The sequence below is a fragment of the Equus quagga genome, chromosome 10, assembly GCF_021613505.1.
Source record: "Equus quagga isolate Etosha38 chromosome 10, UCLA_HA_Equagga_1.0, whole genome shotgun sequence".
In the NCBI taxonomy this organism is placed as follows: Eukaryota; Metazoa; Chordata; class Mammalia; order Perissodactyla; family Equidae; genus Equus; species Equus quagga.
The window spans coordinates 64,390,212-64,417,608 of NC_060276.1; the positions used below are offsets into that span (position 1 = coordinate 64,390,212).

General features: G+C 35.3%; 1 protein-coding gene across 7 annotated transcripts in view; it reads left to right on the forward strand.

Moving 5' to 3' along the window:
- The window catches only part of ATRX (ATRX chromatin remodeler), a 219,707-nt gene that overhangs the window by 80,474 nt on the left and 111,836 nt on the right, over window positions 1–27,397 (forward strand). For all 7 annotated transcript variants that reach the window (XM_046672819.1, XM_046672821.1, XM_046672824.1 and 4 more), the window contains 3 exons: window positions 4,523–4,616; window positions 9,906–10,008; window positions 11,867–12,082. In XM_046672819.1, coding sequence (XP_046528775.1) covers window positions 4,523–4,616; window positions 9,906–10,008; window positions 11,867–12,082 — 413 coding nt within the window. The remainder of the gene's footprint in view (window positions 1–4,522; window positions 4,617–9,905; window positions 10,009–11,866; window positions 12,083–27,397) is intronic.

A 27,397-nucleotide genomic window follows, 5' to 3' on the forward strand; every position in this document is an offset into this window, starting at 1 on the left:
TAATTCACAAACCATACAATTTACCTGTTTACAGTGTACAATTTAACTTTTAGTATATTCACAGAGGAGTGCCACCACTTTTTTTAAAAAGTTTTTATTTGAAGTATACTCTACGTACAGAGGAATGTGCATTTCCTAAGTGGACAGCTTGGTGAATTTGTATGGCACCACGATAAAGGCACAGGACATTCATTACTGGCACTCAAGAATCACAGCCTCAGCACGACCACTCATTTTTCCCATTGAAAACTTTTAACCAAGGATGTAATATGATCAAATTAATTACCTACTATTCTGTGAGAATGAAAAGTTTGAATCTGTTTGGAGGATATTGCCGTAGATGACACCAAGTGCCATTTGTTGGCGAAAAGGAGGGTTGACTTGAGACACATAGGAAACTGACTTGTTAGGCCTTATTAACTGATAAGAAAGAGAAAAATCTAGGATGACTGTCAGGTTTTTGGAGTTGTTGTGATATATGTATAATACCACAAAAATATTTGAGATTGCCCAGTAGAGTTGTAATGTTGCACAAATGGCAGGCTAAGGAAAGAATCTTGGAATCCTGAACATTTAAAGGGCTATGGAACAGCACTTATCCATTAAAGAGGAGGAGAAAGGTCTCCCCTCCCCACACATACTTAATATGTTATGGACATTTTCATGTTAATAAATAAATAGTACATCATTTTGTCAATACCTATCTCATCAATTTCTCTGCTGTATGACTCCAAGCTTGTCTTTCAGATTCTATAAAGGAACTGAGTGATTTAGCAGGTTAAATAACAACATGAATTCCTGTGCATCTTCAACAAAAGGAGAAATACTGATTATGCCTCTGAGGCTCAGCTCAGGATATAGAATCCCTTAGTGGGCATGATTGCATTTGAAATACTTTATTAAAACCCAAGTTTCTGTGACCTATGTTTTCACTGTTCTCTTCTCTGGGTAATTTATTACCCACGTGTATTTTTGTTTGTGTAGGAGGAATTAAACTAAAATCACAGCCTATTTATGTTTCTAATTCGGATTATGATCATAGTGATTGATGCTCTATTTGTAGTTGCATAATTTTCCAAGTTTTGCAAACTCTGGTGTCCCTATATTGTCTGGAAACTTGAGTTGGGTGATAGGGAGAAATCAAAAGAGAATAGCTTACTTATTTCTTTTTTTTTAAAATTATTTTTATTTTTATTTTTTTTAAAGATTGGCACCTGAGCTAACAGCTGTTGTCAGTCTTTTTTTTTTTTTTTTAACTCTTTCTCCCCAAAAGCCCCTAGTACCTAGTTGTATATTCTGGTTGTTAGGTCCCTCTGCCTGTGCTACGTGGGACCCTGCCTCAGCATGGCCTGATGAGTGGTGCCATGTCCATGCCCAGGATCTGAACTGGTGAAACCCTGGGCCACCGAAGCAGAGCATGCGAACTTAACCACTTGGCCACGGGGCTGGTCCCTAGCTTACTTATTAAATCAAGTGCTGCGTGTGAACTTTAATTTTCACATAAATTGGAAAAAAGTTATAAAAGTTATTTTGATGCTAATTTAGACATGTAATTATTGCCTTTATATTAGATGATATTAAGTTGATGTTATTTTTCTGAAGTGTGATAATGGTATTTAGTTATGTCATGATGTCTGTACTTACTTTCAAATGGTTCAGTGCAAAAAAGAGTGTGTGTATGTATAGATAGAGATAAAGCAAATGTGGTAAATGTTAAAAATAAGTGAATTTAAGAGAAAGGATACAAGTGTTCAACAATTCTTTCTAATTTTTGGTCAATTTGAAAATTTTCAAAATAAAATGTTTGATGAAAAATTAATACTAGGCTTTAAAAATTATACTTAATCTCACGATTTGTATGTGCGTTCATGTGGACACACGTGTTCTCCCAAATTCCCAGTTGCTTAGCCATTCTTTTTTACTATTGTTTGTTTTTTATTCTGGTAGAATACACGTAACAAAATTTTAACAATTTTTAAGTGTACAATCAGTGGCATTAAGTATATTCCCATTGTTGTGCAACCATCAGCACTGTCTCCAGAACTCTTTCATCATCTCAAACTGAAACTCATTAAGCAATAACTTGTCATTGCTCTCTCCCCCCGTAGCAAATTTTTTATAGTATTTATGTTCACCCATTTTTTTTAGATAGAAGAGACCTTTGATTCTGATCTCAGGTCATGATAGATCTTTTAAAAATTTTGTTATTTTGAAATAATTTAAGATTTACAGAAATGTTGCAAAAATAGTAGAGTTCCTATGTACCTTTCACCCACTTCCCTAATTTGACACCTTGTACTTAATATAGTACGATAATTAAAACCAGGAAATTAAGGAGCCAGCCTTGATGGCCTAGTGGTTAAAGTTTGGTGCGCTCTGCTTTGACAGCCTGGATTCGGCTCCCTGGGCACAGAACCACACCACTCATCTGTCAGTAGCCATGCTGTGATGGTGGCTCACATAGAACTACTGGAAGGACCTACAACTAGAAGATACAACTGTGTACTGGGGCTTTAGGGAGGGGGAAAAAAGAGAGAGGAAGATTGGGGACAGATGTTATTACCTCAGGGCAAATCTTTCCCAGAAAACAAAACAAAGCAGGAAATTAACATTGATACAATACTGTTAACTAAACCAGGGGTTGGCAAACTACACTTGTAGGCTAAATCCGACCTTCTGCCTGTTTTTATAAAGTTTTATTGGATCACAGTCATACTTAGTTACTGCTTTCATGTGTTTAACAGTGTCAAAGTTGAGTAGAGATGAGTACTGTAGTTGCAACAGAGACCATGTAGCCTAAAAAGTTGAAAATATTTGCCATGAGACTTTAGATAAAATGTTTTCTGACCTATGAAGTAAACTATAGATCTTATTTGGTTATCATTACTTTTCCCACTAATGTTTTTTTTCTGCTCCAGAATCCAATCTAGGATCCCACATTGCATTCAGTTGTAATGTCTCCTTAATCTACTCCAAGCTATGACAGTTTTTCTGTCTTTTCTTTCATGGCCATGACACTTTTGAAGAGTATTGATCATTTATTTTTTAGACTGTCCAAGTGTATGTATTCGTCCAATGTTTTCTCATGATTAGATTGAGGTTATTGTGCGTTTTGACAAGAATACCACAAAAGCGATATTGAATCCTTCTCAGTGTATCATACCGAGTATACGACGACAGTCTGTCTTATTGCTGGTAATGTTAGCCTTGATTATTTGATTAACTGTTAAGAAAACTATTTTTCTATTCATATTTAATGAATATTTTGTGGAGAGATACTTTGAGACTATGCAAATATCCTGTTTTTTATTGTACTTACACTCACTAAATTTAGCATCCATCTTGCCTGAAGCAATTACTATGATGTTTGCATAGTGGTGATTTTCTATTTCTTTCATTACTTCTACATTTAGTAATTGTAAGGAAGGATTGTCTGTTTTCCCCTATTTATTTATTTATTTGTTTGTTTATCCCATTACTTATATTAATATGGACTTAGAGATGTTTATTTTATTCATGAGTTATAATCCAGTTGTTCATTTTGTTACTTAAATCGTTCCAGCTTTGGCTACTGGGAACTCCTTCAAGTTAGATCACGTGTCCTTTGAATATGCCCCTGTCAATTTTTGAGCATTGCTTTACTTTCTGGCACCACAAGTTATTCCAGGCTCATATTGTATTTTCCCTGCCTAGATTCCTTTGGACAGAAGATGGGTATACTCTGGGGTTTTAGATGCCTGTGTCATAGTGGCAATTTTGGTACAGAAAAACAGAATTTTGGAGAGAAAAAATAAAATCAGAAATTCCCTTTATGTTCTTGTGATGTGCAGGGCTCAGCTCCTTTTTCTCAGTGCTGTGGCTAGAAATGGAGTTTTCCCAGAGTTTTGCTGTTAGCACCCTCTGCATAGTTTTGGAATTCAGCCTGCCTTTCTGTCAAAACCAGGAAGGAAAGGAGGGAAAAAGAATCATGATACTCAGAGCCACCACGCACGACCCTGTAATTTTATAGGGATCGTTATTCAAGTGTTGATTTCAGTCCCCACACTACCTCCTATTGTTTGCTTTTCAGAGTCCTAAGGTGGTTTCTTTGTGTATTCTGTCCATAGTTCTTAGTTGTTATAAATGGCAGAAAGAGTCTGTAATCACTTGTATTCCATCTTGGCTAGCCTACTTTGCTTGTTTTGAAGTACCAGAATTCTTTTTAGTTTATTTACCTTTGGTAATTACTAATACATTTTATGGACATTATCATTTTGTTAATTTATATACAAATACTACTTATATCTTAATGTAGTACCGTAGTTGTATAATCGTAGTTGGAATACGTTTGAATTTTTTTTTAAAATATCATTTGAATCATTAACTGGTCTAATCTACTATATGATGTAATATCCATTAATGTCCATACTTACAGATATTCTTCTCACAAAGCTCTAAGTTTTAATGTGAAGTTATTGACAAATTAAGTGAATTGCATTTCTGTTGGGAAGTATTTAATAACTTAATACTTCTTTTATTCAAGTGAGCAGTGAAGATTCTGAAGATTCTGATTTTCAGGAATCAGGAGTTAGTGAAGAAGTTAGTGAATCTGAAGATGAACAACGGCCCAGAACAAGGTAAATATTATATTGTTTTTTCAAAAGAATTTTAGGGCTTAATCTGAATAACTGTGCTTTAAATTATTTGTAGAAAAGTTGCTATTACTAATAAAGTTAAGTAAAATATTTAATATTTTGATTTGAAATTGTTAAAATTATTAAAGAATGTGTATAAACATATGTATAGTTGAATTATGTGTTCCAAGCTAGCTGGACTTTCAGCATGCAAAAACACTCGACTGTGATTTTTGGTTGTTAATAGGGGGAAGTTGTAGTGTGTTAGCTAAGAAGCTCTGTAGACAAACTACCGCAGTCTAACTGCTGGCTTTACTACTTTCTGTTTATATGAGTACTCTGTACTTTGGTTTCCTTATCTGTAAAATAGGGATTACAATAGTACTTACCTTATTGATTATTGTGGACATTAAATGAGATGGTGCATGTAAACAGCTTTGAATACTATCCACTTGGCGTATGGTAAGTGCTCCATGAATGCTTATTATTAGTCTTAGTAGTACTGCTATTATTATAGTAATTAAGATATGTTTGTTCTCTCAATACACATAGCTGCTGATTTAGATTACTATTTAAAATTTTGCTTCCTTCTTAGCATAGTATTTTATTTTATTTTAAAGATTGGTACCTGAGCTAACATCTGTTGCCAATCTTCTTTTTTTTCTCTTCTTCTCCCTAAAGACTCCCAGTACATAGTTGTATGTTCTAGTTGTAGGTCCTTCTGATTGTGCTCTGTGGAATGCTGCCTCAGCATGGCTTGATGAGCAGTGCCATGTCCGTGCCCAGGATCCGAACCGGCAAAACCCTGGGCTGCTGAAGCGGAGCACGTGAACTTAACCGCTCGGCCATGGGGCCGGGCCCCAGTATAGTATTTTAGATAATACTAACCATTCTCAGAATTTTTCAGTTTTCTCCTCCAGAATGATATGATCCTTCTACAGTTTTATCAAATGGGCAATCTATGTGTGAGTGTGTATGTGTATGTCTACATAGGTGTCTACACTTATAAATTTAAAAACATTTGAGTTTTTTTAGATTAGTACTTACCAGGTTGTGCCTGGAGTGTGGCAACGTATTGTACTTTAAGGAAATGAAAAGTAACAATAAGATACAATGAGGATTCTTTAAAACTGAGATATAATTCACATAATACAAACTTCACCATTTTAAAGTGTAGAATATAGTGGTTTTCAGAATATTCACAAACTTGTGCAACAACCACCACTATCTAATTTCAGAACATTTCCATCACTCCAGAAAGAAACCCTGTACCCATTAGCAGTCATTTCATGTTCTTCCTATCCCCAATCCCCTGGCAAAAAATAATCTACTTTGTATATGGATTTGCCTATTCTGGACATTTCATATGAATGGATTCATACAATATGTGGTTTTTTATGAATGAGTTCTTTCACTTAGCATGTTTTCAAGGTTCATCCATGCTGTAGCTTGTATCAGTACTTTATTCCTTTTTTAAGTATTTTTTTAATGGTGGTAAAATATACGTAGCATAAAATTTACCATCTTATCCACTAAATGTACAGTTTAGTAGTGTTAAGTACGTTCACATGGTTCTAGAACCAATCCCTGTAACTCTTGTTATCTTGTAAAACTGAAGTCTTTACACATTAAATAGTATCTTCCTATTCCCCCTTCTCCCCAGCCCCTGGCAACTACCATTCTGCTTTCTCTATGAGTTTGACTACTGTAGGTACCTCATATAAGTGGAATCATACAGTATTTGTCTTTTTGTGACTGGCTTATTTCACTTAGTATAATATCCTTAAGCTTCATACATGTTGCAGCATATATCAGAATTTCATTTCTTTTTAAGGCTGAGTAATGTTCCATCGTATGTATACACCATATTTTGTTTATTCATTTATCCATCAGTGGACACTGGATTGCTTCCATCTTTGGCTATTGTGAATAATGCTGTTTATAAACATGGCAGTACAAATATCTCTTTAAGTCCCTACTTCCATTTCTTTTGGTTATATACCCAGAAGTGAAATTGCTGGAGCATATGATAATTCTATGTTTAACTCTTTGAGGAATTGCTACACTGTTTTTCATAGTGGCTGCACCATTTTACATTCTCAACAATAGTACGCAAGAGTTATACTTTCTCCACATCCTCACCAATACTTGTTATTTTCTGTTTTTTTTAATTGATACTAACCATTCTAATGAGTGGGAGGTGGTGTCTCATTGTGGTTTTGATTTGTATTTTCCCTAATGGTTAGTGATGTTGAACATCTTTTCATGTGCCGTGAGTTAGATGAGACAGAATTCCTGTCCCTTGGGCAACTCTCACACAAGCTGGAAGGTTGCAAGCAAGTTCTACTCTTTTCCTTCCTTCCTGTGGGTGGTGCTGGGAATTGGGCGCTCCCGTTTGACTTCATTGAGCTGAGCAGGGAAGGAGATAGGGCAAATGTGAGCAGAAATGCCACGAAATTTCCTACCATTTTGTGTGACTCTTGGTTAGGTGTTCACTTGGTTGCTGCAGTTTCTTGACTGGTTTCTAGAGTTCTCACAAAGTTAGTTTTTACCATATGTTGTTGTTTATTCTGTGTTTTTGTGGGAGAACAAGAGTCTGGAGCTTCCTGGTCTGTTATCTTGCTGAGGTCACTTGACTACTTCATTACTTTTAATGAGTGAATAACATTCCATTTTCTAGATAAAACCACATTTTGTTTATCCATTCATCTATAGATGGGCATTTGGGGTCTTTCTACTTTTTGGCTATTATGATTAATGCTGCTATGAACGTTTGTATACAATTTTTGCACAGTTGTGTTTTCATATTCATTCATAGGAAATACCTATGATGGGAGTTGTTGGGTCATATGGTCACACTATGCTTAACTTTCTACGGAGCTGCCAGCTGTTTTCCACAGTGGCTCACCATTTTACATTCCCACTAGCAATGCACTAGGGTTTCAATTTCACCACACCTTCTGCAACGTTTCTCATTTTTGTTCTTTGGATTATAGCCAACCTAATGGGTGTGTGGTAGCATCTCACTGTGATTTTGGTTTGCTTTTCCCAAATGACTAAGGATGTTGAGCATTTTTTCATGTGTTTACTGGCCATTTGTATATCTTCTTTGGAGAAACATCTATCAAAATTCTTTTCCCAATTTTTTTTTTCTTTAAAGATTTTATTTTTTCCTTTTTCTCCCCAAAGCCCCCCGGTACATAGTTGTGTATTCTTTGTTGTGGGTTCTTCTAGTTGTGGCACGTGGGACGCTGCCTCAGCGTGGTCTGATGAGCAGTGCCATGTCCGCACCCAGGATTCGAACCGACGAAACACTGGGCCGCCTGCAGCGGAGCGCGCGAACTTAACCACTCGGCCACGGGGCCAGCCCCTCTTTTCCCAATTTTTAACTGAATTTTCTTTTTGTTGATTTGTAACAGTTCTTTATGTATTCTGGATACAAGGCTCATATCAGATGTATGATTTGCAGATATTTTCTCCCATTCTGTGGGTTATCTTTTCACTTTCAATACAGTATTCATTCATGTATAAAAGTTTTTAATTTTTTCTTTTGAGGAAGATTAGCCCTGAGCTAACATCTGCTGCCAATCCTCCCCTTTTTGCTGAGGAAGACTGGCCTTGAGCTAACATCTGTGCCCATCTTCCCCTACTTTATACGTGGATGCCTACCACAGCATGGCTTGCCAAGTGGTGCTGTGTCTACACCCAGGATCTGAGCCAGAGAACCCCGGACCGCTAAAGCGGAACGTGTGCACTTAACTGCTGCCCTGCCGGGCCGGCCCCAAAAGTTTTTAATTTTGATGAAGTCCAGCTTATCTATATTTTTCCTTTGGTTGCTTGTGCTTTTGGTGTCACATTTAAGAATCCATTGCCTAGGGGCTGGCCCCATGGCCGAGTGGTTGGGTTTGCGCGCTCCGCTGCAGGCGGCCCAGTGTTTCGTTGGTTCAAATCCTGGGCGCGGATATGGCACTGCTCGTCGGACCACGCTGAGGTGGCGTCCCACATACCACAACTAGAAGAACCCACAACGAAGAATATACAACTATGTACCAGGGGGCTTTGGGGAGAAAAAGGAAATAATAAAATCTTTAAAAAAAAAAAGAATCCATTGCCTAATCCAAGGTCACCAAGATGTATGGCTGTATTTTCTTTGACAAGTTTTTGTAGTTTTAGCTCTTACATCTCGGACTTTGATCCTTTTTTTTCCTATAACCTCTATGAAATTTTATTTAAGTAAGCTTCTAGTTTTACATGTTTAGATGGTTCTCAGTATTTTCTACTATAAATACTATTGTCATAAAAGTATTTTCATACTCACACATATAGAGATATATAAATATTTTTACAACACTGTTATGTATACACATATGCATATATATTTTCATATATATTTTCATATATATGCATATGTGTGTGTATTCACACACTTGTCTGATTATTTCCTTAGAGTAAATTTCTAAAAGTGACATTGTTAGGTCAAAGTTGTACAATTTTAAGATTTGTCATGTATATATTTGCACTCTTACAGAAGTCAATTTTTTCTCCCCCTAGCAGGATATGTAAATAACCATTCCCTCACTCTTTCAACAATAAAACAATGAGCAGTCTATTAGCTAGAACGTATATCTTAGGGGGACTTTGATCCTTTCTGTGTTAATTTTTGTATATGGTGCAAGATAAGGGTCCGACTTCATTCTTTCGCACGCAGATATTCAGTTGTCTCAGTATTGTTTGTCAAAAAGATTATTTTTTCCCTATTGAATTGTCTTGACAGTCTTCTGGAAAATCAGTTGACCAAAAATGTAAAGTTTTATTTCTAGACTCTCATTTCTCTTCCATTGATCTGTGTGTCTACTTTTTATGCCATGAACATACTGTCTTGATTAATGTCACTTTGTGTACCATTTTCTAAGCCAAGAAGCACTTTTCTCAATAAAAGTTGTTGACTGTTTTTTTTCAAATTTATGTGAATTGATAGGAAGAAAATAGTATTAAACTTTTAGAAGCTGCTTTTTGTTTTAGAGATGGTGAATATTTTTATATGTATATTGGCCTTCTATATTTCTAAAGACCCTTTATCCATTTTATTACTTATGTGCCAGACCTGTCCTCTGAATAACTTAAAATATTGATCCTTGAATTAGAATTAAGGATTATCCTTTTTGAAGTAAAGTTCTTTTGCTTTTTGTTTTCCCCTGTCTTTTTAAGATAAAGCAGTTCTAGAGTAGTACATAATTTATTTAAGGAAATTCATCATGAAGTATTTTATTTTGCATTTTAAATGTTCTTTAGGTCTGCCAAGAAAGCAGAATTGGAAGAAAATCAACGGAGTTATAAACAGAAAAAGAAAAGGCGACGAATCAAGGTTCAGGAAGATTCATCCAGTGAAAATAAGGTAATAATGACATTTACCCTGTGTTTGCATTATAACTGGTACAGTAGACCATAGTGAATATGTTATTACCTCTTCTGCATTCTATTTGTTAGTTGAATTTTACTGGTTTATTTACATTTTACACTTCTGTGGAAAGATTGACTTATTGAATTTAGAAATATGCACAAGTATTAATTTTGTCATATTATCAATTTTTTTCTGTTTCCTAACTAAATCTAATGGAAATTTTAAGCTGTTCTAATTGATTACATTCTTAGAGCTGTAGAACTGGTGTGCAGTGTTCTATTTATTTTTGAAGACAAAGCATTTTATCCTGAGTAATGTCTCATAGGTGAATAAATTTCTTCTAGCAATGAAGTTAGCTAATTTGAGTTTCTTATATCTAAGCAGAATTATGTAAAGTACACATTCTGTGTAATGTGTTTGTTCTGTCAACGCTGTTGTCTTGTGCAGGGGTGGGGATGTGTTCTTTTCTTTAAATTAATGTTTTAACCATTTCCAAGTGTACAATTCAGTGGCCTTAGTTACATTTACAATTGGAAACTGTACCCATTAAACAGTAACTCCCCATTCTGCCTACCTCGAGCCCCTTATTACCTCTATTCTAATTTCTGTGTCTATGAATTCACCTATTTTAGGTACATAATATAAGTGGAATCATCCAACATTTGTCCTTTTGTGTCTGGCTTATTTCATTGACGTAATGTTTTCAAGGTTCGTTCATGTTGTAGCATGTATCAGAATTTCCCCTTTTTAAGGCTGGATAATATTCCATTGTATGTATATATCACATGTTTATCCATTCATCTGTTGATTGGCATTTGGGTTGTTTCCACCTTTGGCTATTTTGAATAATGCTGCTATGAACGTGAGTGTACAAATATCTGTTTGAGTCCCTGCTTTTAATTTTTTTGGTTATAATCTGAGTAGTGGTATTACCCGATCATATGGTAATTCTATGTTTAACTTTTTGAGAAACTGTCATACGGTTTTCCCAATGCACCAGGCTTCCAGTTTCTCTATATCCTCACCAACACTGGTTATTTTCTTTCTTTTTGTTTTAATAGCTACCCTAATGGGTGTGAGAAAGTATCTCATTTGTGGTTTTGATTTAAATTTTCCTAATGACAAGTGATGTTGAGCATCTTTTCATGTGCTTATTGAACATATCTATATCTTCTTTGGAGAAATGTCTATTCCAGTCCTTTGGCCCCCTTTTGGTTCCCCCCCCCCGGGGAAGATTTGGCCTAAGCTAACCTTCCTCTTTTTGTTTGAGGAAAATTTGCCCTGAGCTAACATCTGTGCCAGTCTTCCTCTATTTTGTATGTGGGTTGCCGCCACAGCATGACCGCTGACAAGTGGTATAGGTCTGCACCTGGGAACCAAATCCGGGCTGCCAAAGCGGAGTGTGCCGAGCTTAACCACGAGGCCACGGGGCTGGCCCTTTGGGTTGTTTTTAATACTCTTTTTTTTTTTTGAGGAAGATTAGCCCTGAGCTAAAATCTGCCGCCAATCCTCCTCTTTCTGCTAAGGAAGACTGGCCCTGAGCTAACAACCATGCCCATCTTCCTATTCTTTATATGTGGGCTGCCTGCCACAGATGACTTGACAAGTGGTGCATAGGTCTGCACCCATGATCTGAACCGACAAACCCCGGGCCGCCAAAGTGGAACATGTGAATTCAACCACTGCGCCACTGGACTGGCCCCTTTAATACTCTTTTTTATTGCAAAGTATAATTCTGAAGCTTTTCAGTATGTTTTCTTCCACCTTTTCTTGGTATATTAATTATTGGAATATGAAATAGATAAGTTAGATAACTTGGTAGTATTTACCTCTTATCATTTAAATTTCATAGAGTCATTCTGAAGAAGAAGATAAAGAAGACGATGAAGAGGAAGAGGAAGAAGATGAAAATGATGATTCCAAGTCTCCTGGAAAAGGCAGAAAGAAAATTCGAAAGATTCTGAAAGATGACAAACTAAGAACAGAAACACAAAATGCTCTTAAGGAAGAAGAAGAGAGGCGAAAACGTATTGCTGAGAGGGAGCGTGAGCGAGAGAAGTTGAGAGAGGTAAACCAATTTTTATTTATGATTTTTTTGTAATATATGACTTTCATAGATTCATAAATATATTTCAATATTTCAAGGATGGAATGTTGTAATCAACTACAGATTTTTAGTTACAGTTGCTTTTCCCTACTAACAGTATTTTATGGGACTTAAAAATCTTCATTAGGCTTTATTAATATAATTAGGTACATGGAAAGAGTTGAGATTCTTGAGTGATCATCAAAGTGATTGTGTTTTGTCTGGGGTAGAAAAATCTTTAAAAATTATTGCTTAAGTCCATAAAGGATTTCAGTTTTTTAAGTAAACATTGTAAACATTTTCAAGCACATGTACAGGTGGAGGAAATAGTGTTATAAATCTCCATGTACCTATTACCTGGCGTCGGCAGACCAACACATGGCCAATCTTGTTTCATCTATCCTCTTACCTTCAGATTATTTTGGAGAAGTCTCAGAAATCATATCATTCTGTCTATATATGGTTCAGAATATATTGTCAAAAGGTAAGGATCTTGTAAACATTACTACAGTACCATTATTACACTTAAAAATTAACAGTATCTCCATAATATCTAATATCTAGTTACTATTCAGAATTCCTTCGTTTTCCTCATAAACATATTAGTGGTTTTTAAAAAGAGTTGATGTGAATCAGGATCCTGAGAAGGTCTCACTACATGTTATGTTGCATTGGATGTTGTGTCTCTTGAGTCTATTTTAATCTGAAATTTTCCTGTTTTGCTTTCTTATAGTAAATTTGTTTAAAAAACCAGATTATTTGTGTAGAGTTTCCTGTATTGTAAGTGTTGCCCATTGCATCCCTGTGGTGTATTTTCATTGGCTCCTGGATGTCCTATGAACTGTTGGATATAGAGGCCTGATCAGATTTAGGTTCAGTTCTTTTTTTGGCAAAAATACTCGTGGGTGGTAATATCTACTTACTCTGTATCTTACTTAGAGGCACTTTAAGTCTAGTTGTCTCTTTTTGTGATGTTAATTTTATTTAAAAAATTTAAACAACAACTAGCATTAGGTAAATAGACATTAAAATCCTATATTATTATCATTTTCTTATGCTGATCCCTATCAGTGTACATACATGTGTTTCACATAACTGCAGTCACTGTATGTGGTATGTGCTGTATTTTCCTCTCCCTTTTATTTCAGATAATTTAAATGTGTATTAACATATTCCATGTACTTTTAATTGATTTATCATATTTACTTTCTAATTAAATTTTTATGTGAATTAAGTTGAATATATGTGCTTTGTTGAAGTCAGATATTACTATAAGACTACAATGAAAAAAAGTTCTTTTCTACCCCAACTCTACTCAGAAGTATTGACTTTCAATTCTTTCAGCTGTTCTTTCCCTTTTACCTGTATGTTTCTGTTTAATGTGCTTATAATACTATCTCCTCATTTCTCAGTTTTAGACATTACCATTATTATATGGAAGTTGTAGATTTAGCCCTCATATACTACCCACCAATGACAGAGTTTCCTCCTCCCATTCTCTCAGTATGGTTACATGACAGTTCTGGTTAAATTGTTAGTCAATGTTCATGTGACTGTAACTATGTAAATATTCACAGCAGGAGCTACATAGTGTATATTGCATGTATATCTCATACACACACATGTGCATGTGTACATACACATAGTGTATAATGATTACATTCCTTAGTATATAGTTTTTTGGTTTGCTTTTCCTAGAGTTAGTGTTTTTTTCCCTCTTTTTGGTGAGGAAGATTGGCCCCGAGCTAACATCTGTTGTCAGTCTTCCTCTTTTCTTTTTTTTTCTTTCTGTCTAAAGCCCCAGTACATAATTGTATATCCTAGTTGTAAGTCATTCCAGTTCTTCTATGTGGGATGCAACCACAGCATGGCTTGATGAGTGATGCGTAGGTCTGCGCCCAGATCCGGACCCATGAACCCTGGGCTGCCAAAGCGGGGCGTGCAAACTTAACTGCCTGGCCATGGAGCCGGCCCCATGTTAATGTTTCAGTTTTTTCTCTTATTTTCTACATGCCTATAAGTAGTTCATTTCCCATCTTTCCATCAAAACCCTTAAGTTCCTTAATGACTTCAAACACATCAGGTAATTTATCAGTTCTAGTTTTTTTCTTTGAACTGCCAATACTGGAGCCTTGTTTTCCTACTCTAATCTGGTCTGCTTCATCTATTTTCACTATTCTGGGCATTGCCTCTTCTATCTCTTGCTTTATATCACTTCTTCCTTAGATCCTCATTTTCCTATGCACCTTACTTCCCGGAAATTTTGAAATGGGGTAGACGCCTGACTTTAGTGGATTAATTTGGCAGTCTAGTAGGTCTAACTGTTCCTTATTTAGCCTTTCAACTAATTCTCCTTTCCATTTCACACTTCTCCCTGTTTGTGTTAACTGATGCCTCCCAGTCCTGAACTTTCTGAGGAATATCAAATCTGGTGCTTCTTGTTGGTTTTCTTCTCTACAGGTACTTAAGTTTCATCTTTCTTTATTCTGTTGTCATTTGACACTTGTCCATATGCCTTCTAGCTTTCACAATTTTGTTAATATTTCAGTTCTGCCAGGACCTTCCTTCCTCTTCTTTTGTACTTTTGGGATTATCACTTTTTTTTTTTTTAACATTCTTTCATGTCATTTTAGTAAAGAAGTGTGTTCAATCCACAATTTTTAGCCACTTGCAATGGTTTAGCTTAAGTAAACTATCCCAGGAAATTTAATACAGTTTTGTGTAGCCACCAATTATGTATGATGTATTTCCCATACCAAGTTTATGATCAAAGAATTTTATCAAAGGTGTATGTCCATGTAGCCATTACCACAATTAAGATGTAGAAAACTTTCATCTGTACTTCCTAGTCAGTCCTCAACCTTATACCCCTGGGTGCAGGGAATCAGTGATCCACTTTTTATCACTGTAGATTAGACATGTATTTTTCAAAGTTTCATATAAAAGAAATCATACAGTGTGTTCTCTTGTATAATAATTTTCAGGGTAATAATTTTGAGATTCATCCATGTTTGTGTGTACCAAGTAGTTTGTTGTTTTTATTGTTGAATACTATTCCATTGTATGAATAGACCACAATTTGTTTACCCATTCACTTGATGGATATTTGGGTTACTTTTGGCTTATGAATCAAGCTGTTATTAACATTGTGTACAGGTCTTTGTGCAAAAATATGTTTTCATTTCTCTTGGAAAAATATCTAGGAGGAGTATTATGGGGCCATATGGTGTGTACATATTTAACTTTATTTTCAAATTCCATTTGTTTATTGCTGGTGTGTAGGAAAGCAGTTACTTTTTATATATTAACCTTATATCCTGCAACCTTGGTATAATCACTTAGTTACAGGATATTTTGTTAATTCTTTTGGATTTTCTACATAGAAGATCATTTCCTCTACGAACAAAGACAGTTTTATTTCTTCCTTCCCGATCTGTGTAGTTTTTATTTCCTTTTCTTGTCTTATTGCATTAGCTAGAATTTCCAGTACGATATTGAAAAAGAGTGGTAAGGAGGACATCCTTGCCTTGTATTTGACGTTATTGGGGAAGCTTCTAGTTTCTCACCATTAAGTGTGATGTTAGCTGAAGATTTTTTGTAGATACTTTTTATCATCTTGAGGAAGTTCCCCTCTATTCCTAGTTTACTGAGCATTTTTATCATGAATGGGTGTTGGATCTTTGCCAGATGCCTTTTCTGCATCTATTGATATGATCGTGTGGTTTTTTTTTAAGCCTCTTGGTGTGATAGATTACATTAATTGATTTTCGAATGTTGAACCAGCCTTCCATACCTGGGATAAATCCCACTTGGTCGTGATGTGTAATTCTTTTTATATGTTTTTGGATTCGATTTGCTAACATTTTTTTGAGGATTTTTGCATCTATGTTCATGATAGATAATGGTCTGTAGTTTTCTTTTCTTGTATTGTCTTTGGTTTTGGCATTAGGGAAATGTTGGCCTCATAGATTGAACTGGGAGGTATTCCCTCTGCTTTATCCTCTGAAAGAGATTGTAGAGAACTGGTATTATTTCTTCCTTAAATGTTTAGTAGAATTCACCAGTGAACCCATCTGGGCCTGAATCCATCTGTTTTGGAAGGTTATTAATTCTTGATTCAACTTCTTTAATATCTATAGGCCTGTTCAGATTGATGTTTAACTTTATAATAAACTGCCAAATTTTTTTAGTGTGGCTGTAACATTTTGAACTCCCAGGGAGTTCCAATTTCTCCATGTCTTTACCAGCGTTAGTTGTTGTCAGTTTTTAAAATTTTAGCCATTTTAATAATGTGTAGTAGTATCTCATTGTTATTTTAATTTGCATTTCTCTGATGACTAATCATGTCAGGCATCTTTTCACGTGCTTAATGGTCATTTATATGTCCTTGTGATGTGTCTATTCAAATCTTTTGCTCTTTTTTTGGGGGGGGATTTGTTTGTCTTTTTCTGTTAGTTGGGATAGTTTTTTACATATTTTGTATATGAGTCATTTTTCATGTTTATGAATTGTACATATTTTCGTTCTTTGTGGCTTTTCTTTTTATTTCCTTAATGATGTCTTTCACAAAGCAGAAGTTTTGAACTTTGATGAAGTCATACTCATCATTTTTTTATCATTTTTGTTTTTGTGTTCTATTGAAGAAATCTTGGTCTACCCTAAAGTTGCAAATATATTTTCCTCTATGATTTCTTCTAAAACTGTGTAGTTTTCACTTTTACATTTATGATCCCTTTGATGTTAGTTTTAGCAAATGATATGTGAGGTATGGTTGAAGATTCATGTTTTTTCCTGTATAAATAGTCAGTTGTTGTAGCACCATTTGTTGAAAAGACTTGTTTCTCCATTGGATTATATTGGCATCTTTGTCAAAAATCAATTGATCATATATTTGTGAGTCAGTCGATCTATATGTCTATCCTTAAGCCAATACCACACTGTCTTGGTGACTGTAAGCTTATACTTTATAGTAAGTCTTGAAATCAGATACTGTAACTCCTACACCTTTGTCCCATCTTTTCAGAATTGTTTTGGCAATTCTCAGTTATTTGCATTTCCGTATAAATTTTAGTATCATCTTGTCAATTTTTAGAAGTGTCCTCCTGGAACTTTTACTGGGGTTGTGTTGGATCTTTGGATCAGTGACATCTTAACAGTGTTCTGTCTTCTGTTACATGAATATAGTATATCTCTCCATTTATTTAATTCTCCTTTGACTTTTCTTAGCAACGTTTTGTGGTTTTTATTGTACAAATCTAGCTCATATTTTGCTAAACTTATCCTTAAGTAGTTCATGTTTTTCTAATGTCATCGTAAATGAAGTTTCAAGTGATATGATGACCTTGTGTTCTGTGACCTTGCTAAATTCTCTTGCTAATTCTAGTAGCTTTTTTTGGTAGATTCTTTAGGATTTTCTATGTATACATTCATGTTGTCTATACATAAAAACCTGTTTACTAATTTCTTTCAAATCTGTTGTTAATTTCTGTTTTTAAATTATAAATGGATGCTTAATTTCTTCAGATGCTTCTTTTTCTTTTTTCTTTTTTTTTGGTGAGGAAGATTGGCCCTGAGCGAACATTTGTTGCCAATCTTCCTCTTTTTGCTTGAGGAAGATTGTCGCTGAACTAACATTTATGCCACTCTTCCCTTATTTTGTGTTTGACACTACCAGAGCATGGCTTGATGAGTGGTGTGTAGGTCCACGCCTGGGATCTGAACCTGTGAACTCCAGGCTGCCGAAGTGGAGTGTGCCAACTTAATGTCTATACCACTGGGCCGGCCCCCAGATGCCTTTTAATATATCTTTTGGGGTGATCTAGAAAATCAGTCTTACATTCCTAGAATAAGCCTTACTTGGTCATGGTATACCACTTGTTTTATATATCATTGTATTTCTTTTTTTTTTTTTTTTTAAAGTTACAGTTTTTTTTATTTTTTTTAAAGATTTTATTTTTTCCTTTTTCTCCCCAAAGCCCCCCGGTACATAGTTGTGTATTCTTCCTTGTGGGTTCTTCTAGTTGTGGCATGTGGGACGCTGCCTCAGCGTGGTCTGACGAGCAGTGCCATGTCCGCGCCCAGGATTCGAACTAACGAAACACTGGGCCGCCTGCAGCGGAGCGCACGAACTTAACCACTCGGCCACGGGGCCAGCCCCATATCATTGTATTTCTTTTGCTAATATTTCAACAGTGTTTTTACCTCACTGTTAAGTAAGCATGTTGGTCTGTTGATTTCTTTTCTGGTTTTACTGTTGTAGTAATACTATTCTTATGTAAAGTGAGTGGGGAAGTGCTCCCACCTCCTCTGTCTTCTTAAAGAGTGTTTGTAGGATATTATTTCACTCTTAAATGTTTGATAGAATTCTCCAGTGAATCCATGGGGCTGGAGTTTTCTGAGTATTTTTTTTTAAACAGATTCAGTTTCTTTAATAAATGTAGGGCTATTTAGTCTATCTGTTTTTCCTTAGATCTGTTTTGACAAATTTTGTCTTTAAGGGATTCGTTCATTTCATATAGGTAGTCAAATTTATTGGTTTAGATTTATTCATTAATATTCCCTTATTATCCATTTGTTTTTTGTGGCCTCTGTTATGATATCTCATCTTTAATTTTTGTTCCTGATAATTGGTGTCTTACCCTTCCTTTCTTTTGTTTTTATTAGTTTCTCTAGAAGTTTAGCAGTTTTACTATCTTTTCAAAAACACCAGCTTTAGGTTTCATTGAGTTTCTCTATTGTTTCATTTTTTTCTATTTCATTGATTTCCACTTATTTTTATTTTTTCTGTCTTTCTTTGGGTTTAATTTGCTCTTATTTTTCTAGCTACTTAAAGTTGATGTTGGATCTTACTCCTTTTTAAATATATGCATTTAAAGGTATAAAATTCCCCACTCTGTATACTATTTTAAATGCTGCATTGTACAAATTTTGATGTTTTGTGTTTCACTGTTACTCTGTTCAGAATCTTTTCTAATTTTTCTTATGACCCAGAAATGGTGTATCTTTTTGGATGTTCTGTGTATATATGTTCTGCTATTGTTAGGTGAAATACTCTATAAATTTCAATTAGGTGATGTTGCTTGATTATATTCAGGTCCTCTATATCCTTAATAATATTCTGTCTAATATTGAGAGAGCAGTGTTGAGATCTCTAAGTATAATAGTTTGTCATTTTTTTCTTCAAGTTCTCTCAGTTTCTTCTTTTTGTTGAAGCTATGTTGTTAGGTACATGTACACGTAGGATTGTTATGTCTTTCTAGTGAATTGACCCATTATCAATAAGTATTGTCCTTTTTTATCTCTGATAACTTTCCTTTATCTGAAATCTGCTTTATGTAATAAAATGATATAGCCACACTATCTTTTCCAATGTTCTCTTATGAAAAATCCTAACGTACAGCAGGGTTGACAGAATTTCACAGTGATTTCCCATAAACTCACCTCCTGGATTCTTCTGTTAATATTTTTCTATACTTGGTTTTTTACTTTCCTATTTACCTACTAATCTATATCCATCATTACTTTTTTTAATGCATTTTAGTGTTCATTGCAGACATCATTTCACTTAACCCAAGTGCTTTTAGCATGCATATCATTAGCTAGAATTCATATATATTTGCAAGTTTTCCTTTTTGTGTAAAATTTACACACAGTGAAATGTGCCAATTTTAAGTGTACATTTGCTTTTGGCATACCATGGAATGCACAGATCTAGTGTACATATTTTTGTGGTTTTCTTCAACTTACTTTCTTTTTCTTTTCCTTAATGTTTGGAGAATTTTCCATGACCCCCCTAGGTTTTGTCTGCCCTTAACTGTGGCACAACTCATCTGTTGAATGGATGTACAGTAGTTTCCCCTTATCTGCAAGGGATGTGTTCCAAGATCCCCAGTGGAGGCCTAAAACTACAGATGGTATCGAACTCTATATGTACTGTGTTTTCTCCTATACATACATACCTGTGATAGAGTTTAATTTGTAAATTAGGCACAGTAAGAGATTAACAATAATAACTAATAATAAAATAGAGCAATTATAACAGTATACTGTAATAAAAATTACTATAGATCTTAACCTCAGCAATTGATTTTTTTTCTTTTGTTATTAGTCTAAAATTTTCACTTTTTCTCTTGAAGCACTTTTCAGTTTTTCTTTGGTATATATGAATTGCCACCATCACTACTCTTGTCCTTTGGGGCCATTATTAAGTAAAATAAAGCTTATTTGAACACAAGCACTGTGATACCATGACAGTCAATCTGATAACTAAGACGGCTGCTAAGTGACTAATGGGTGACTAGTGTATACAGCATCTATACGCTGGACAAAGGGATGATTTATGTCCCGGGCGGTTTGCCACAGGTAACTAAAACTGTGGAAAGTGAAACCATGGATAAGGGGTAATGACTGTACCACTGTCAATCCTCTCCTCCCCAGATCCTCTTTTGAGGGACATTTAAATCGGTTCAGTGTTTTCACTAAATCAGAGTATCCTGTTAGATATTGGAATGACTTCTTGTTTGTGCTTCTTTGGATTCTTTTTAAAAAATTATTTACCATTTTAACTACTTTTAAGTGCACAGTTTAGTGAAATACATTTACAGTGTTGTGCATCCATCACCACCATTCTTTTTCATCATTCTAAACAGAAACACTGTACCCATTTAACGATAAATCCCCATTCCCCCCTCGCCTCAGCCACTGGTAACCTCTCTTCTACATTCTATCTCTATGAATTTGCCTATTTTAGGTACCTCATATAAGTGGAATCATGCAATATTTGTTCTTTTCTGTCTGGCTTATTTCACTTGGCATGATGTTTTTAAGATTTATCCATGTTATATCATCTGTCAGAATTTCATTTATTTTTTAAGAATAAACAAATATTGTATGCATATGCCACATTTTGTTTTCCCATTCATCTGTTGAGGGATACTTGGATTTCTTCTACCTTTTGGCTATTGTGAATAATGCTGCTATGAACGTGGGTATAGAAATACCTCTTCAAGTTCCTGCTTTCCGTTCTTTTGGGGATATACACAGAAGTGGAATTGCTGGAACATATGGAAATTGTGAATGTAATTTTTTGAGGAATTGCTGTACCATTTTCCACAACAGCTGCACTATTTTACACTCCCACCAGCAATGCATATGGGTTTCAGTTTGTCTGCATCTTCACCAACACTTTTTATCCCCCCCTTTTTTTGATAATAGCCAACCTAATGGATATGAAGTGGTATCTCATCATGGTTTTGATTTGCATTTCCTTAATGATTAATAATGTTGAGCATCTTTTTATGTGCATATTGGCCATTTGTATATCTTTGGAGAAATGTCTATTCAAGTCTTTTGCATGTTTTAAAATTGTGTTGTTTGGGGTTTTTTTATTGTTGAATTGTAAGAGTTCTTTATATTTTCTGGATATCAGTCCCTTATCAGATATGTGATTTGCAAATGTTTTCCCCCATTTAACTCTACTGATAAGTGTCTTTTGCACAAAAGTTTTAAATTTTGATGAAGTCCCTTTTATCTATTTTTTCTTTCATTGTCTGTGCTTTTGGTGTCATATTTAAGACATTGTTGCCAAATTCTGTGTCATGAAGATTTTCCCCTTTGTCATTTTGTATAATCCTGTTAATGTGCTGCTGAATTTGGTTTCTTGTTGAGGACTTTTTGAATTTATATTTATACGTAATCTATAGTTCTCTTACAGCTTATTTGTCTGGATTTCAAATCAGGGTAATACTGGTCTCATTGAATGTATTTTAAGTGTTCCCTCCTCTTCAGTTTCCTGGAAGAGTTTGAGAAGGATTGGCATTAGTTATTTTTTATTTAAACTTTTGGTAGAATTTACCAGGGAAGCCATCTTGTCCTTGGCTTTTCTTTGTTGAAGGTTTTGATTACTGATTCAGTGTTTTTACTAGTTTACCAATCTGTTCAGGTTTTGTTTTTCTTCATGTGTCTGTTCTGGTAGATTCTGGTTATAGGAATTTTTCCATCTCATCTACGTTATCCATTTTGTTGTACAATTGTTTGTAGTATTCTTTCATATTTATTTTTATTTATGTAAAATTGCTAGTAATGTCCTCACTTTTATTTCAGATTTTAGTAATTTTCAAGCCTTTGTTTTTGTCTTAGTCAATCTAACTAAAGATTTGTGAATTTTATTCTTTTCAAAAAACTGACTTTTGATTTTGTTGATTTTTTTCTTTTTCTAGTATCTGTTTTATTTATATCAGCTCTAATCTGTTTTATTTCCTTCCATCTACTGGCTCTGGTTTAGTTTGCTCTACTTTTTCTACTCCTTTAAAGTGTAACGTCAACTTCATGATTTGTGGTCTTATTTCCTTTTTAATGTCTGTGTTTACTGCTATAAATTCCCCTCTTAGCTCTGCTTTTGCTGATTCCTTTAAGTTTAGTATGCTGTTTCTGTTTTCATTTCTCTCAAGCTGTTTTCTAATTTCCCTTGTGATTTCTTGTTTAACTTATTGGTTATTTAAGAGTGTCTTGTTTAATTTTCATATATCTGCATTTTTTCCAGTATTTCTTCTCTTACTGATTTCTAGTTTCATTCCATTGTGATTGGAAGAGATTGGAAGAGATTGGAAAAGATACTTTTTATGATATCAATCCATTAAACTTTATTAAGGCTTGTTTTGTACCCTAACGTATGGTCTGTCCTTGAGAATGTTCCATGTGCACTTGAGAAAATTTGTACCCTGCTGTGCTTGAGTGGAGTGTTCTCTATATGTCTGTTAGGGCCAGCTGATTTATAGTTTTGTTCTAGTTCTGTTTCTTTATTGATCTTTAGTCAGCTCATTCTATGCATTATTGAAGGTAGGATGTTGACGTCTCCAAACTATTATCGTAGAACTCTTTCTCCTTCAGTTCTGTCAGTGTTTGCTTCATGTATCTTGGAGCTCAGTTATTGGTGCATTTAATGTTTATGATTGTTTGATCTTCTTGATTCCAGGCATACCTCGGAGATATTGCAGGTTTGATTTCAGACCACTGTGATTAAAAGGGAGTCACACGAGGGGCCAGCCCAGTGGCGCAGTGGTTAAGTTCGCTTCGGCAGCCGGGGGTTTGCCAGTTTGGATCCCGGGTGCGGACATGGCACCGCTCAGCAAGCCATGCTGTGGCAGGCGTCACACATAAAAAGTAGAGGAAGATAGGCACAGATGTTAGTTCAGGGTTAGTCTTCCTCAGCAAAAAGAGGAGGATTGGCAGCAGATGTTAGCTCAGGGCTAATCTTCCTCAAAAAAAAAAAAAGGGAGTCACATGAATTTTTTGGTTTTCCAGTGAATAGTAATGTTTACACTATACTGTAGTCTATTAAGTGTGCATTAGTGTTATGTGAAAAAAAAGGACAATGTGCATATCTTAATTAAAAAATACTTTGTTGCTAAAATATACTAACCATCATCTGAGCCTTCAGCAAGTCATAATCTTTTTGCTGGTGGAGGGTCTTGTTAAAAGCACAATAAAACAAAGTGCAGTACAACAAGGTATGCCTGTAATTGACTCTTTTATCAATATATAATATGTTTTTTGTCTCTCGTAATACTGTTTCACATAGTCTATTTGTCTTATGTTTATATAATCATCCCAGCCTTCTTAGTTGCACGAAATATCTTTTACTATTATTTTACTTTCAACCTATTTGTGTCTTTTGATCTAAACTGAGTCTCTTGTAGGCAGCCACTATTTGGATCATTTTTTAATCCTTTTTATCAATCTATGCCATTTGATTGGGGGTTTAATCCATTTATATTTTAAGTAAGTACCGATGAGTATGGATTTACTTATGCCATTTTACTATTTTTTACATGTCTTACTGATTTTTGGTCATCATTTCCTCCATTGCAGCCTTCTTTTTTGTTCAGTTGATTTTTTGCAGTAATGCATTTTGATTCCAATCTCAGTTTCTTTTGTGTATAATCTATAGATATTTTCTTTGTGGTTACCAGGGGATTACATATAACATCCTAAAGTCATAACAATGTAGTTTGAGTTGATATGAACTTAACTTCAATTGCATACAGAAACTGTTGTTTTATAGAGCTCCCTTCCCCCCATATATTATTCATGTCACAAATTACATTTTTATAAGTTTTCTGCCCAATAGCATATGTTTATAATTTTTTGATGCTTTTGTCTTTTAAGTCCTTTAGAAAGTAAACCTGGAGTTACAAACCAAAATACAATAATACTGGGTTTCATATTTGCCCCTGTATGTATCTTTTTCATATATCTTTATTTCTTCATACATGTTTGAGTTCCTATCCTTTTATTTCAACCTGAAGACCTCCCTTTAGCATTTCTTGTAGAGTAAGTCCAGTTTTAATGAACTCCCTTAGCTTAGGAATGTCTTAAATTTCTCCCTTTACTTTGAAAGATACTTTATTTCTATATAGAATTCTTAAGCTGACAGTTTCTTTCAACACCTTAAAATATGTTATGACACTGCCTTCTCACCTCGAAGTTTCTGATGAGAAATCAACTGATAATGTTATTGATGATTCCTGTATGTGACAAGTCACTTCTCTCTTGCTGCTTTCAAGATCCTCTCTGTCTTTGGCTTTCCAAGATTTGATTATAATGTATTTGGTCTGGGTCTCTTTTAGTTTATTTCACTTTGAGTTTGTTGAGCTTCTTGGATTTGTAGATTCTGGTCTTTACTCAAATTTGGGGAGGTTTTTGTTTTTGCTTTTTTTCAAAGATTTTGTTTTTCCTTTTTCCTCCCAAAGCCCCCCAGTACATAGTTGTGTATTCTTTTTCAGTTGTGGGTCCTTCTAGTTGTGGCATGTGGGATTCCGCCTCAGCATGGCCTGATGAGCGGTGCCATGTCCATGCCCAGGATTCGAACCGGTGAAACCCTGGGCTGCTGAAGGGGAGCTGGTGAACTTAACCACTTGGCCACAGGGCCAGCCCTTTGGGGGAGGTTTTGGCTGTTATTTCCTCAGATCATCTCTCTTCCCCATTCTTTTTCTCTTCTCCTTCTTGGACTCTAATAATATAGATGTTGGTCCACTTGATGGTGTCCTACAAGTCCCTTAGTCTCTCAGTTTCTTCATTCTTTTTTCTGTCTGCTCATTACACTCAATAATTTCAGTTGACATCTTTATGTTTGTTAATTCTTCTGCCTTTTCATGTCTACTGTTGAATCCCTTTTGAGTTTTTTATTTACTTATTTCTTTCAGCTCCAAATTTTCTGTTTGATTCCTTCTTATAATCTGTACTTCTTGTTGATAGTCTCATTTTGTGCATTCTGTTTTCCTGATTCCCTTTAGTTTTTTGTCCATGGTTTCCTTTGGGTTTTTGAGTATATTTAAGACAGTTGCTTTACTATATTTGTCTAGTAAGTTCATTGTTGGGGGTTTCTCAGGGATGGTTTCTATTGTTTTGTTTTGTTCATTGGAATGGGCCATGTTTTCCTGTTTCATTGTGTGGTTTGTGATTCTTTTAATTGCAAATTGGGCATTTGAATATTATAATGATGGCTCTGGAAATCAAGTTCTCTCCCTTCCAAGGATTTGCTGTGTTTTTTTCTTAAGTTGTAGTAGTCTGATTATGTTGAGACTCTCCCCAATTAGTTTTGCAAAGTCTGTTCTTTGTTTTGGGTCATTACTGAAGTCTCTGTTCTTTTCACTTATGTTCTGCTAATGTTTTGAAAGAGATTTCCTTGAATGCCTGCTGTTTTCCAGTCTTTGCGGATTGACTCTGTACTGGGGTGCTCTTTCACTAGTTAGTCTTACTGAAGCTAAGGATCAGCCTGAGGTTAAAACTTAATGTCTCTTCAGGTTTTTTTTCTGAGCATGTGTCGTGTCTGGGGATACAGAGCTTTCTAGATTATCCCGTATCCTTTGCTCGTTTTGAATGTCCTAAATTCCAAGAGTGTCATCCCAGCTTCTTCTTTGGGCTTTATGTGGTCAGTTGTATGTCTCCAATTCTAGTGTCTTGCCCCTGGCTTCTGTGTGTTTGTAGTTCCTTTGCAGCTTTTTTTTTTTTTTTTTTTTAAGCAGAACCTGCTGTTTTTCCTACCAGACTTCCAAGTTAGGTGAAACAGTAATAAGAGTCTTATGTCAATGCTTTGTTTATCTCCCAGACAGGTTAGGATAGATACATACAATAATTTACAAATAAGGTCTACTGGGTTCCCTCCAGTTTGAAGGAGGGAACTGGCAGCTAGGCTGCTGCTGCTTCAAGAATAAGACCGTCACCTCATCAGGAAAGTGATGAGGTAAGGGCAAGTAAAAATGCCATAAAACTTTCCCACTGTTTTGAAGTTGGCATTTTCTTGACTTGGCATTTACTTGCTTGCTGTAAAACTTTAACTGTTTTCCAGAATTCTGACAAAGTTGCTTCACACAGTTTCTGATTTTTTTTGTGTGTGACGTTTCTGTGCAGAAATGAGACCTTAGAGAGTCTTAGTCCGACTTTTTGTTGACTTCTACCTTTTCCATTTTTCACTCTTCAAAGTTATTATCCCTGGGTATGTGATCCCTGAGTAAGAATTCTAAGTTGATAGTTTTTTTTCGCTTTCATCTGTTTAAACATGTTGCTGCTGCTTTTTTTATTAATTGATTTTTTATTGCAGTAACATTGGTTTATAGCATTCTGTAAATCTTAGGTGTATATCATTAGATTTCGATTACTGTGTAGATTACATCATGTTCACCACCCAAAGACTAATTACAATTCATCACCACACACATGTGCCTAATCACCCCTTTCTCCCTCCTTCCCCTCTGGTAACCACCAATTTAATCTCTGTCTCTGTGTGATTGTTGTTTTTATCTTCTACTTATGACTGAGATCATACAGTATTTGACTTTCTCCCTCTGACTTATTTGGCTTAGCATAATACCCTCAAGGTATATACATGTTGTCACAAATGGCTGGATTTCATTGTTTCTTATGGTTGAGTGGTATTCCATTGTGTGTATCTACCATATCTTCTTTATCCATTCGTCCCTTGATGGGCACCTAGGTTGCTTCCAAGTCTTGGCTATTGTGAATAATGCTGCAGTGAACACAGGGGTACATGTATCTTTATGCATTTGTGTTTTTAAGTTCTTGGGATAAACACCCAGCAGTGGAACAGCTGGATCATATGGTAGATCTATTGTTAATTTTCTGAGGAAACTCCATACTGCTTTCCATAGTGGCCGCACCACTTTGCACTCTCACCAGCAGTGTATGAGGGTTCCCTTCTCTCCACATCCTTTCCAACACTTGTTGTTTCCTGTCTTGTTAATTTGTAGCCATTTTGACTAGAGTAAGGTGATAACTCAC